This window comes from Sciurus vulgaris, assembly GCF_902686455.1.
Source record: "Sciurus vulgaris genome assembly, chromosome: 1".
Classification (NCBI taxonomy): Eukaryota; Metazoa; Chordata; class Mammalia; order Rodentia; family Sciuridae; genus Sciurus; species Sciurus vulgaris.
Window position 1 is genome coordinate 195,678,052 of NC_136461.1, and position 13,724 is coordinate 195,691,775.

The following is a 13,724-nucleotide window of genomic DNA, read 5'->3' on the forward strand; positions in this document are numbered from 1 at the left end:
TGTGTTGTTGGAGTAAATTCTATTGCTATAGCAAAACTAAAATAATAATTAACGTTGGCAGTTGAAGATGGTGTTCACCATGGTGGATACAAAGTTTGCTACTGTTTGCACTTCCCTCCTTGGCAGACTTAGGATCAGGATCTGCTGTGTCAACCACTGCCTTGTACACATGTGTGCACCTATTTGCTTGCATGTGCACGCACACACACAGACACTCCCCTCCATTATACTCTGCAGACAAGATTCCAGCTCTTCCTATTCTTTACCTGAACCAAGCAGTTGAACATAGATAGAGAAGAACACTCACTGCTATAAATTAACTTGACTTTGGAGACCACAATTTTTAAGAAACCTGTGATGGGTAATTTTGTGTTTGTTTAACTGGGCTAAGAAATTCCCAGATAGCTGGTAAAATCTGATTTCTGGTTATGTCTGCAGTACATTTCTGGAAGAGATTAGCATCATTCTTTTCTTGTGCTGAGATGTCCCTCAGCTCCTCCCCGTGTGCACCAGTGCTCCTGGCTCTTGGGCCTTTGCTTGGGGACTGGGACTTACGCATCAGTCCCCTTGGGATGGGATTGAACAAGGCACCAGCTTTCCTGGGCTTCCAGCCTGCACATGGCAGATCATGGGACTGTCTTCATCATCAGGAGCAACCTGTCTTAAAAAATCTCTTGCTGCACCTAACTCTGCATATCCTATTGACATTCTTTCTCTGGAGAACCCTGATTACTATCTGGGCCCTCAGTAAGGCATACAGCATTTCTCAGGTCAATTTCTGGCCTGTTTTGGTCAGGATTTTTACTTTTATTTTATTTTTTTTTTGCTATGACCAAAAGACTTGATAAGAACCAGTAGAGGAGGAAAAGTTTATTTTGGGGCTCATGGTTTCAGAGGTCTCTGTTCATAGCCAGCCAGCTCCATTGCTCTAGGCCTGAGGTGAGACTGAACATCATGGCAGAAGAGTGTGGTGGAGGAAGGTGGCTCAGGACATCACACAAGGAAGCAGAGAGAGAGCTCCATTCACCAGGGACAAAATATAAACCCCAAAGGCACACCCTCAGTGAACCTTCTCCTCCAGCCACACCCTATCTGCCCATAGTTAACACCCAGTTAATCCCTATCAGCGGGTCAATCCACTGATTGGGCTACAGATTCCATTATCCAAATATTTCACCTGAACATTCTTGCATTGCCTCACACGTGAGTGTTGGGGGACCCCTCATATCTACACCATAGCATGGCCCATTCTCTAGAGAGCTGTTTCTCTACGTCTCCTCTTTCATCTCGAGCATCCCTTCCCTTATTCTCATTCCCACTGAGAAAACAGAAAAACCAGATGAGAACTTCCTCTTCCTTCTGCTGTCAACTCCATGACCTCCCTGTGACTGTTCACCTGAACTCTACCCTGTTCCTCCGGGGTCCTTGCTCCTCAGCCAAGGCCCACCTTGCCCTCCTGCATCCAGCCCAACCTATTCCCATCGCTCTCTCTGGCCTCTGGTTTTCCCAACTGCCCTCTTCCCCCAGCATCACCCCTTCCCCCGTTCCTCCAGGATGCTTCCCATCATCATGGACACACTGTAACATATACCTTTTTAAAAAAGGAAAGAAGAGTCCCTCTCCACTCCTGGTCTGTCTCCTGCTGTGTTTATTCTCCCCTGAAAAAAAAAAAATCACAGAAATATTTGCTAATCTTAACCGCCTCCAGGATTTTTTTTTTGGGGGGGGGGTACAGGGTACAGGGAGTCGAACTTAGGGGCACTTAACCACTGAGCCACCTCCCCAGTCCCTTCAACCTCTGAGCCACATCCCAGCCCCTTTTTGTATTTTATTAGAGACAAGATCTCAAGGCCTTGCTAAGTTGCTAGGCTGGCTTTAAACTCGTGATCCTCCTGCCTCAGCCTCTTGAGTTGCTGGGATTAGAGGCATGTGCTTGCCACCGCTTCTTCAGTCTCTAGTCTCCCTTTCTCCCCACTGGGGAGATAAACCAGGGACAATGTGAATGACTGTGATATTATATAAGTGAGAAGCATGAAGAAGAAATGAAGGGGAGGAGGCTGGGACAGTTCCACCTGAGTGGTCCTGGACACTCCTGAGGAAGTGACTGAGGGTGGTCCATTCAGCAGTGGCCCAGGATGCGGTCAAACGCAGTCATGCATAGGAAACGCTTTTGTCTGTTAGCTCTTCCTCTGTTGTATTTTTTTTTTTTTTTTTTTTTTGGTACCAGGGATTGAACCCAGGGGTGCTCTGACTGAGCCACATTCCCAGCCCTATTTTGTATTTTATTTAGAGACAGGAATCTCACTGAGTTGCTTAGGGCCTTACTAAGTTGCTTAGGAAATGGATCACAGGTCTAAATCTTTTTCTTTCTTTCTTTCTTTCTTTCTTTCTTTCTTTCTTTCTTTCTTTCTTTCTTTCTTTCTTTCTTTCTTTCTTTCTTTCTTTCTGTTGTTCTTTCTTTCTTTCTCTCTTTGTCTCTCTCCCTTTCTCTCTCTTTCATTCATTCATTCATTCATGCTGGGGATTGAACCCAGGGCCTTGCACATGCTGCCCAATCCCTCTGCCACTGAGCCACACCCTGAGCCCCTCATTCAATTTTAATATATGCATTTAGAAGGGTCCTTAAAATACACATATGCAATTTAATAATTATAAATCAAGCCTTCATGTAACCAAAATCTGAAGTCCAGAAATAAAACATTGCCAGCACCCAGAGTCCCCCTACATTTTCCTAAAGCACTTCTTCCCTCTAGAACTGATCACTCTCTAGTTTCAGATAATGATTTTCCTGCTTTTCCTTCCGAGTTCTAGCACTTGTGTATGCATCCTTAAATAACATAGTTTGGTTTTTACCCATTTTTGAATTTTATATGAATTAAAGAATAGCATACATATTCTTTTGTGTCTTATTTCCTTTACAAGCTCAGTAATATGTTTGTGATGTTTTTTCATGTTGTTGTTCTGATAATTTATTCATCTTCAGGCTGTACATCATTCCATTGTATCAAAATACCCAAATGCACTTCTCTGTTCTACTACTGATGGTTGTTTTCAGTTTGGGACTCTTATTATGAACAACGCATCCATGACCGTTCTTGTGTGTTTTCAGGTAGACTGTGCTAGAATTCCTCTGTGGTAGGTATTAGAAGTAGAATTGCTGCGTTGTGGGTTATGTGAATCAACCACTTTGTTAGTGATGCAAACTATTTTCCACTTTTTTATGTTTTGAAACTGCTCCCTTATTTTAAGAATATTTTTAGTCTTAAAATAGTCTCCTCAAGGTCACCTTCTGTTTCCATGTTGCCAAATCCATTGGCCAGTTCTGAGTTTTCATCCTGATCCATTAGCAGCCTTTGACATAATTGAAACTTCTTTCTTCAAAATTCATCTTTTACATGGATTCTGGAAAATTCTTTTGCCTATCTACTGCACCTCTTCCCAACGTACAAACGTCGCAGTGCCCTAGGATTGGTCCTATGTGTGTACACCCCTTAGTTTGTCTCCTCTCATCATTTGATTTTAGATACTTTCTATTGGCTGATGACTCTCAACTTTGTATCTTCATCCCTACGTACTTCCCCAAACTCCAGACTGATATACCTATGATAGACAGGCTGACAGATTTGGCTCCATGGAAATATTATAGGCCAGGCTATATGGACAATGACTAAACAGACTCCATTTTACCTTGAGACTCCATGTTATGTAAGAAATGCTTCTCCCATGGGGACACCCCACCTCTGTACCCATCATCAATTGCTTAGCATGACTTGTTTGGCAACACAAAATGGCAATTCTTGTAAAATGAAAAATTGTTCTCTTTTTGATTCCTATTTTTCTAAACAATGTACCATGTTAACAAGGATGTCAACAGTGATTGTTTAGATGTTAGTAACTATTTTTTAGTTTGTACCCACTTCCCTCTCTGCTAACGACTTCAGATCTCACGATGTTAGTGTGTACTTTTAAATGTTAGCAATAGACACTTACAGTTGATGTGCTGATTTATGGTATAAAAACCCCTGCAATCCTATGGTCGGGGCTGTTCTCCCAATAGCCATTTTGGGGGCATTGTGTGAGACAGTCAGTCGGTCGGCTAATAAAGACTCTCAAATTTGGACTTCTCAGTGTTGATCAGTCTGTTCTTAAGTTGCGCCCCATAACAATACTCAACTGTGTGTTTAATAGTCCATCCTGGAGGTCTAAAAATACCATTATTTCCAAAATAAAACTTTCTATCCTGCTCCACTTTCCAAGGCTGTACCACCCCTGTGTTCCCTGTCTTGATAATGGCATCTCCATTCAGGCTAGAAGTCTGAGGTTCACCCTTGGCTTCTCTCTTTTGTCTTTGGTGTTCAACTGATAAACAAGTCTTGCTTCGTTTAAATCGGAAGCATATCTCGACTCCAGCCATGCTCACCACTTGTCACCATCTTGGTCCAAGACACCACCATTTCTCATTTACAATTTGGCAGGAACTGCCTACCTGGTTTCCATTCTTGCCCTCCTACCATGGATTTTCACATAGTGGCCCGAGCGATCTTTTAAAAACGTGTCCGTTCATGTTATGTTACTTCTCAAACCCTTGAACAACTTCCCACCTTGCTCAAAATAAAATCTGAAGTCTCTGTGGTCTTTCAGGTCTTACTGGACCTGCTCCTTCTGAGGTCTCTCTGATTTCATCTCCTGAAACTGTCTCCTGGCATAAGGGGACCACCTGTCAACTCCCTTGAGCACCTGGCCTCCTGGCTGCTTCTGGAGCTGCTGAATACACTCCCACCCCCAGCCCTTCACTCTGGCTGCCATTGCCTGGCATGTTCTCTGAGATATTTGATTGGATCATTCCCTCTTTTCAAATGCTGCCTTCTCAGACATTCTTCCCTGACCCCTCCCCTTCAAACTCCATTCCCCATTTCTGTCCTCTTACTTCATAGCATAACCTGAAAAGAAAGGGAAACATTTTCTATATGTTTATATATTTGTTTATTGTCCGTCTGCTGTGCATGAGGTTGAGATCTTTGTCTGATTTATTCACCATTGTATTCCCAAAGCTTAGCATTTCTGGCACATAGTAGACACTCAATAGATTCTTATTCAATGAATGAATACATGAATGACCACTTATAAACTACACAAAACACATTTTTAAAGTAAGGCTTGTCTAATAACTTAGTGGTTAGAAACCTCGATCTGAAGGCAGATAGACCTGGTTTGAAGTTTTGTCTCTGTACTTTCTTAGTTGTGTGATCTTACGTAGGTTATTTAAGTTCTGCCATGTGAGGTTGTTGTATTATATCAGATATAAGCAAAGTGCTTAGCTTGGTTCCTGGCTTATATTAAACACACCATCAGTGACCTTGGCTGTGCATTTAAATATGTTGGCTAGTTAGGCTGGTAGGAAAAGGCAGGTGTGCAGGTAGACTGGGGGATCGAGGACAAATGAATTCTTTTGCTAACGAAAACCTGCTTGGGCCACTGCTATGAGACCACGGAGCGGGTGTGACCCCTTAGGAAAGAGCATGGCTATGGATTTAGTGGTCAGGCTCTTACTTTTGACTCCATCACTCAGAGGTGACTTTGGACAAATGACTTCAAATTTATGAGCCTCCCTTTCCACATTTGTGGATAATGAGACCTACCTCATATGGTTACTCCCATCATCAAAACAAGTATCACATTTTATTTAATTATTTAACATTGCATTTTCCAAAGTGTGAAGTAAAAGAAAATTTGTATAAAGATAGTGCTCAGGATCTGCTGGGCACTATGGAAAGTGCTTTCCTTCTATTAACTCACAGCCACCCAATGGTGATACTGTTGTCATTCCCATTCTGTAGATGTGGAAACTAAGACCCAGACCAGGGCCAGGACTCCAATCCAAGTGGCCAGGCTCCAAAACCCTGTGTGTTAATCACAATCTGCTGCCTTTCTAATGCTGTGGAAATATCAAGCATTAGTACAGATGAGTTGGGGTCGGGGACACAGGAGGAGCCGGAAGGAGGCAGTGGATATCCACCGGAGGAGCAGAGTGTATGTCCTGCAGATCACACAGAAGATGAACGTAGTGACGTTGAAAAGCACACATGCAGGGTTCCAGGTGGCTCTTTAGCCTCTTAGCTGCAAATTAAGAGCTTAAGCAAGAGAAATTAGATGAGGTATTAAAAGCCACGTTATAAAGGTATACAGTGGGCATGAAGGACAGTCACCGTTGGAGGAGGAGGAACCCCAATCCTCTCAGGTGGCCCTTGAATGCCAAGACCTTCAGGAAAGTTCTCTAGCTAGCTCTGCTCTGGATTGTTAAAGATCTTTCTTTTCTTCTGTGAAAACTTACCAGTTCTGTGTCCTTTCCCCCCAGGTCATGTTCTTTGTATGTGTATTATTCAGCAATGAATTTGTTTACAAAATTTACTGGGTTCCTGTAATGGTCCAGGGAATGTCCTACCTTCTAGACACACAGGAATGAATAAGATGTAGATCCTGCCCACACAGAGGACAGTGTTCACAGGGGACAGACCCATAAGCGTGTCATTATATGGCAGCATAAGTGCCATGACACAGATATGTTATGTCCACAGCGTCCTTTGCATGGAAAAGAGGGGGTCACAGAAGGTTTTCTAGAGGACCCCAAAGCTTATGAGGTGACAAAGACACACTAAGGCAAAAGTGGTGATGGAGGAAGGCAGGTGGAATAGAGGAGTCAGAGGCCAGGCCTGGGGGTCCAGAACCAGCCAAGAGAAGTTAGGAACTACAGGAACAGACAGGTGTGACTGGATCATTCAGTTCAAGGTGGGCTGCAAAGGCAGGAGATGAGGCCAGAGTGGCAGGCCAAGGGCAGAAGCCAGCAGGCCTTGCCCATCAAGGAACCTGGTAGCGACTGTGCCAGCAGGTCATATAAATTGATGAAGCAGTTGGTAGAGGGTAAAGCCATTCGGGCACAACTTAAGGGGTAGTTGCTCCTGAGTCGCAACATATGGACCCTGTGTGGGAATGCCAGGCCAGAGTTACCCATTCCTCCAGTGATCAACAAGCTGGAAACTCCATGTTTTGGTGAAATTTCTCAATTATTAATGTTGGCAATGAATTTTAAAAATGTACACTGTGGAGGCCAAACAAAATATGTTTTCTGGCCAGAGACAGCCTAAGGCCTCCTTGAGCACACTGGAGGGAGGGGGTCTGTAAAGGAAGCCGAGAACCGTGTTCAGACAGGTAGAAGGAGAACTAGGAGATTTCAGTGCCATCAACTGGGAGTAGCGAGGGTCTAGGAGGAGTGAGCCATCCAACCCGGGAGAGAGGCTGAGGAAGAGAAGCCTGGCAATGGCCACCAAGTCCCATGTTTGGGACACGACTGGGGATTGAGGACAAGACAGGCTCACTGGCATTTGGGACATGCAGAATCCAGATTATGATTGTGTGTAGGGATAAATAAGTGTCAAGGCAGTGAAGGTGTCGAAAGTTCTGTATGAGAATTTCTTTGGCTATACAAAATAGAAAACCCAATTTAAAATGCTTTAAAACTAAGAACATTTGTATGATAAAAGTCGTGGAGTAGGGACATTTCTGTTCTGGTTCTGTGGCTCCACAATCTCATCCCTGACCCAGGTTTCTTGTGTCTTTTGGCTTCACCACCTTTAGTGTGTGTCCATCAGTCTAACTGCCATCCGTTTCAGAAACTTATCCATTCACACCAAAGTCTCAGGCAAAGATGCAGTTTGTGTCTTTACGGGTTATTTTTTTTTAAGGGCTCAGAGGTCTTTTTTGTAAGCTGCTCCTCGCTCTTGGACAGAATGGTATCACATGCCCAGGCTAAACCCAGACTGGCAGGGGGAGCCGGACCCTTGTGACGTGCATGAACCTGTCCTGACTCAATTCCTGAAGCTGGGCTTGGGCTTGAGTCCCCTGCAGCACCAGGGCGAGGGCCCCGGAAACCAGCACACCGTGAGGAGGAGAAGGGGAACAGGGCTGCTCAGTAGACAGGCCCTTCAGGAGAAAATACCATTTTCTAAGGAAGCGGTTTTTATAGCTTGGGTTGGGGCTATTTTGAGATGGATTTGGAAGACCCTTTTGCCTCTCTCCAATCACACCACTGGTGGCTTGGTGGGGCGGTAGGCCTCTTCTACCTTTTCTTTTGGTGAATTCCAGGATATCTAGAATAAGCAATTCGATGGCTTATTTTATTTCATAAAAGAATTGGCTCTAAAAGTTCTTGCTCACATGTGTTTTATCTCCTCGGATTGTCTGGATGGTGGTGGTCTGATTAAAATGCTCTTCCTGGTGACTCATCCCCCGGTGGGTGGGGGTATGTCTACCGCAGAGAAGGTCAGGTCCAGCCAAGTGAGATGTGTTTATTCCTTTCCAAACTCACAGAGAGAAGCAAAGAGCGAAGGACAATTATTTAGGGAGGGTCTCTGAATCCTGGCTTAGAAGGGAAAGCTTCATTTTTAAAGGGATGGGTCCCAGGTGGTTTCCAGATTTTGGAAACTTGCTGAATACTTTCTCTGCGGCTGACAGAGCCACCCAGTCATTTCAACTCTCCCACCCTACCCCTGTTAGGTTTGGAACTGCTCTTCAATAGTAGAGTGTTTCCTTTTGTTGTCTAATTGGTGGCAAGTGTCTTACAATTCCTACCTGTGAACCCAGATCACCTGCACACTGGGACCACTTCCTGCTCAGGCAGGAAGTTTAAAGGAGCCTCAGAACCACGTTCTGCCTCAGCTTTTGGCCTTTGTCCAGGTTCCTCTGCCTGGAATGCCCTTCCCTCTGTGGGAGCTCACACTCATCCTTCACTGTCCTCGTCCTGCAAGGCCAGGTCACCTCAAGTGCATTTACCTTTTGCACGCCTGCAAGTAGGCTTGAGGCCCAGCCTGTGTTCCTCTCATCAAGCCTCCACTCTGTCTTCCCAGGGGCAGGTGGAGTTTTCTAACTCATCTCCCCAAAGCAAGAGCCATTTCTAATTTTTTCAAGACATTGTCTAGGCTGATGGAGGCCCTATAGATCCACCTCCAAGATTCCACTGAGTTTTTCCTGGACCTCTCAGGCAGAGGTGGTCCTTCACTTCTGTGCTTCTGTGCCATGTGATCATGGGGTTGATGATGGAAGTTTCTCTAGACCAAGAAGCCTGGGCTTCAGATTTGGAGCACCATGGCTCAGCAGAAGGGTGGAGCAGACACCCACTCAGAGGCAAATCTGTGGGATGAGCAGGAACTGAACCTATGAGTGCAGGCTGACCACTGTCCTTCCAGCTGAGCAGGTGGCAGCCATAGCAGCAGTGGGAGGGCGGAGGGGTGACGCTAGCTCTCCCTTGCATGGATATGGAAGAGATGGGCCTGCCAGCAAAGCCCTGCCCTACTTGCTCTGCTTTGGTATGAGTCACTATGGGTATGTGCTGAGGGAGACAGGGATGCCTCATAGAAAGATAATGGACTTTCTTCCAATATTGGTATGAGTTATTAGAAAAATAAAAGCAAATGAGTAAATTTGATCATTTAATTCATGAAGCAAGTTAAACTGAACATATATGTACTTATTTGTAATTATCCACTCATGTCTCTTTTTTTCCTCCATTTGATTAAGGGGTTTGGAAGGCAGGGGTCATGTAATTTACATCTCAGAATTCACAGCACCCAGTGTCTGCCCCTAAATAGGACTCAATAAACCTTTGTACTCCTACATTGAATTAATAAGTGAATAATTTGGTTTTATGGGTTCAAAGTCAGTGTACTTCAAGACTGGGGATAATAATGTTAGAACTTTCCAGCTATAAACAGGACTACAAAGGGGAACTAGCTCTGGTGCTGGTCCTCAAGAAGCAGATGGTCCATGGAACACAAAAACCCAAACTTCTCTGGAGGTATGATAAGATCTATAACCACAAGTTGAATAAATACTATGGAAGGCAGAGGGAGCCATTAGTTTCAATATGGGACTTTTAGAGAGGTTTTAGGTTATGTTGAGCAGGGCTTTGAAGGATGAATCTAATTTCAATACATGGAGAGGAAGGAGGTTTCAGGTTGAGGAGATGGAGAAAGGCATAAAGACATTATTATTCTGAGGTGTATAAAGAGTATCTAGGAAGAATGAAAATCAGGTTGCAGTTTGCTCTGACTGGCTCACAGATATGCCAGTTGGGAGAAAGGCTAGAATATCTGTTAAGAGGGTATATCATCCAGCACAGGCTAAGTTATGCTGCAGTAACAGAAATATGTAAGGGGTTTATGATAACAAAAGCTTATTTCTCAGGCTTGTCACATAACCACTGTGACCACCTGGAGGTTTGGCTCCATGCTTCTCACTCTAAAACTCTGGATGACAGAACAGTCACCAGTAACCACAGAGGCAGAGGCAAAGTAAGCTCTGGAGACTCTCATCTCCTAATTGAATGTTCTGCTGGAACCTCTCATTTCTGATTGGCTAGAACTTGTCACATGACTCTACTGCCTACCAGGGGGCCAGGAAGTACATACACTCCCACTGTGTAGGAGGAGAGTCAGAGCTCTCTGGTGAGCAGCAGTGGTTAGATGGCAAGATGGAATTCACCTGAGAGGGTAGGATTGTGGCCAACCCTTTATTCCCTGCTAATGGGTTGGGACTGATGGTAGGGGTGTGTGTGTGTGTAGGGAGGTAGTGTGTAAGTGTACATGGGGAAAGAGGGACCTACCCCCATATATATGTGTGTGTGTGTGTGTGTGTGTGTGTGTATGTATATTTTAAAGATTTGATAGTTCTTTATTTTGTAATACTTTTTGTACTAACACCCCTGACTAGACATTGTCTTTCCTTGTCTCAACCCCTACAGAAAGTTAATTTCTTCCTTCCTTTTTCTCCCTCCCCCTTCCTTCTTTCCTTCTCTCTTTTTTTTCTTTCTAAAATAAACTTTATATTTTGGAATAATTTTTGGTTTACAACAAAGTTGCAAAGATACTGCAGAGAGTTTCCATATATTCCTTGTCCCATTTTGGTGTCCCCTGAGGTTATCATCTTACATTCTGTGGTTCTTCCTCAGGTCTGAGGAGTTAAACCCCTGGAGGACCATGTCCTTCCTGACCCAGTGCTTCCCTGCTATGCCTCAGAGAACTATGGGTGGTGTTCCTAGCTTGAAGTTTTAACAGCTGAATTTTCTGTTGGTTGTAGACACCTCTGATTCGTCCAGAGGCCACTAAGGCCAGCCTTCCAGGGGACTGTGAATGGGAGGGACCAAGAGCCCTTAGGAGTGGGAGAGACAGAGGTGCAGGCGCCCACACAGTTGGTGTAAGGGCATGGGATGGTGTTGGAAGGAAGGAAACTTTGAGCTGCGCAGTAAGTGTGTCTCAGGAGCTTTCTCTCTCTGGGTTCTTTGACCCAGAGAGAAGAGGTGGTTATGTGGCGAAGTCAGAGTCATACTCTGGAAAGAGCTTGGTACAAAGGCTGCTGTACTTCATGGAGCACACACTGAGGGTGGGGAGACAGGCGAGAACATCATGCACCTGAGAGGCAAAAGACCATGGCCACCGAGCCTGAGCTGAGTGGGAAGCCAGACCAACCTGTTTCTGGATGGGGCAGGAGCTCCAGAGCCATTGCTGTTGCACGAAGCAGTTCATACAAGAACCCAGGGGCCTACATTCCCAGCACGTGAGCATCTTCTTGGGAACCAACTGAGAAAGAGTTGGGTGGAGGTGGTGGTGTGAGGGGTTCACAAGTTCCCCCCAAATTCTGTGTCATTGCTGTCATAGGGACCCTGTTGTGCTCCCAAGGTAGGTATGACTGGGCAAATATGAGTGACATTTGTGTGTTGTGCTCTGTAGACTTGCAAATATTGTGGTTCACTGCTCATTACCTTTTGGGTGAAGAAAAGTCCGCAGAGGCCAGGACCAAGAGATGAGTCTTACTTTGGCCTTGGCACCTCAAAGATGCAAGTCACCCACTTGAGACAATTGGGTACCTGAAGGGCCATTGGCAGACACCAGGAGTTCTGACCCTAAACCTCTCTACTGAGGGCCTGTCATGCAGAAAGGGGAGCCTACTCCCCATTAAAAGGAGGAGCTTGGGAGGTGGAGCTTTGGTGAGCACCAGCCTCAGGACTGAAAGTAGAGATGGAGAGCTAGAGGGGCTGCCAGGCACCACCCCAGAGAGGAGCCAGCATGGACAGCCTAAAACTCTGGTATTTTACATATTTTGGAAGAATACATGTGTGGTTGTCTGTTGCTTAGCGAGGCCTGTGGGTTCGTCTTGGGGGTGGCAATACAAAAGCTTTTTGGTGATACAAAACCAATCTCAGAAGAGGAACCTGTAAGATTAGCTGTGGGGCAGCAGGATGAAAGAAAGACCCTGGTCTGGGTGGGAAATGCCAGTTCAGACAAGGACTGACCTTGGGGCCTCTCCTTCTTGGCAGGGGAAGGGCCATATTGGTCTGCAGAAATTCTTTTAAGGCTGGAACTCCTGTATCTGCTCCCAGCCTATTCACCTTAAGTATTGCTGCCATCTTGGTCCAGGGCATCATGGTTGCCTGGTATCCCAGGTTAGAAAGTCAAGTTACTTTTGTGATGTGCCATTTAGTTCATAAAGAATAAACTTGTATTCAGGTAAGTGTTCTGTGCACTGTGTTGGGGGCTTTACAGGTATCTTTGAATTTAATTCTCTTAATAATCCTGTGGAATGGGTGTTGTTACTCTTGTTCAAGTAACGAAGCTAACATTTTGCAAGTGATGAAACTCGTGCTGAGGTTAAGTAACTGATTGAAACTTAAACTATGTCTGATGTCAGAAGCCACATTCTTTCCATCTCCATACTGCTTCTTAGGGTTCTCTGTGTTTATTATTCTGCAAGGTCAGTGTTTCTCCAGGAATGGTACTACTCCAGCTACCTACCTCATAATCACCGGGAAGCTTGTTGGGCAGAGGTATGGACTAAGTCCAGATCTGTGGAGTCAGAGTCTCGTTACAGTGCCACCCCTGGCCTTTCTAGAAAGCTCTTCAGGAGATTCTAATGTCACTTGTGTCATGGGGTGGCCTATGGGCATCTCTAAGATTCTGGGAATACACAGTCCTCAGAGACTGCGAAGTTGGTCTGATTTCTTGCTACCTGCTCAGTATCATTTTGTAAGGGAAGAATGAAACAGGAGAGTCAAGGATTGACACTGCATGACTGGTTCTTTTAGGGTGACAACAGTCAGAATTGGAGCTGCAGGATCACCCAGACAGGACCCTGGAACCTTGCTAGCAAGCCACAAGTCAGGGGACCTCTCCCATCTGGATCCATCCCATTTTTGCTAATCGTAGTCACTTGTTAGAAAAGATGTTATATATGTTCACATCAGACTTGGGCGACATTTCAGAGCAAACTTTGGTCCACAGATGAGGCTATTGAAACAACTGCCATTTTGAAATGTTTATTATTTGTTAGGCACTTTGCAAAGTGCTGTGCCTGTAGTATCTAACAGACTTACGAGTTAGATATCATTATTCCCATTTGTTTGGTACAGAAACTGAGGATTGGAGAAAAAGTTTTGAGTCACCTCAAAACTTTTATTATTTATATTTTATTTAGCTATGTAAAGCCACACAGTTTGGGGCTGAGAATGTAGCTCAGCAGTAGAGCATTTGCCTAGTATGTGTGAGGTCCTGGGTTCAATCCTCAGTAGCACTAAAGAAACAAATAAATCATATAGCTTATAACTGTTGGAGCCAGGATTCAAATCTAGCCCATGGTACTTATTATTCAGGGGCTGACTACCGAAGGATACCAGGCCTCAG

At 44.8% G+C, this 13,724-nt stretch overlaps 1 protein-coding gene across 4 annotated transcripts in view; it reads left to right on the plus strand.

The window, feature by feature from the left end:
• The window catches only part of FAM91A1 (family with sequence similarity 91 member A1), a 209,405-nt gene that overhangs the window by 14,726 nt on the left and 180,955 nt on the right, over positions 1 to 13,724 (plus strand). The window contains exon 1 of one of the 4 annotated variants that reach the window (XM_079144068.1): positions 9,523 to 9,847. The exons of 1 other annotated variant lie outside the window; for it this stretch is intronic. In XM_079144068.1, the coding sequence (XP_079000194.1) occupies positions 9,817 to 9,847 (31 nt within the window). In that variant the 5' untranslated portion in view covers positions 9,523 to 9,816. Of the gene's footprint in view, positions 1 to 9,522; positions 9,848 to 11,621; positions 11,727 to 13,724 lie in introns of those variants that run through there. 2 more of the 4 variants (XM_079144074.1, XM_079144073.1) reach the window with 2 other exon arrangements.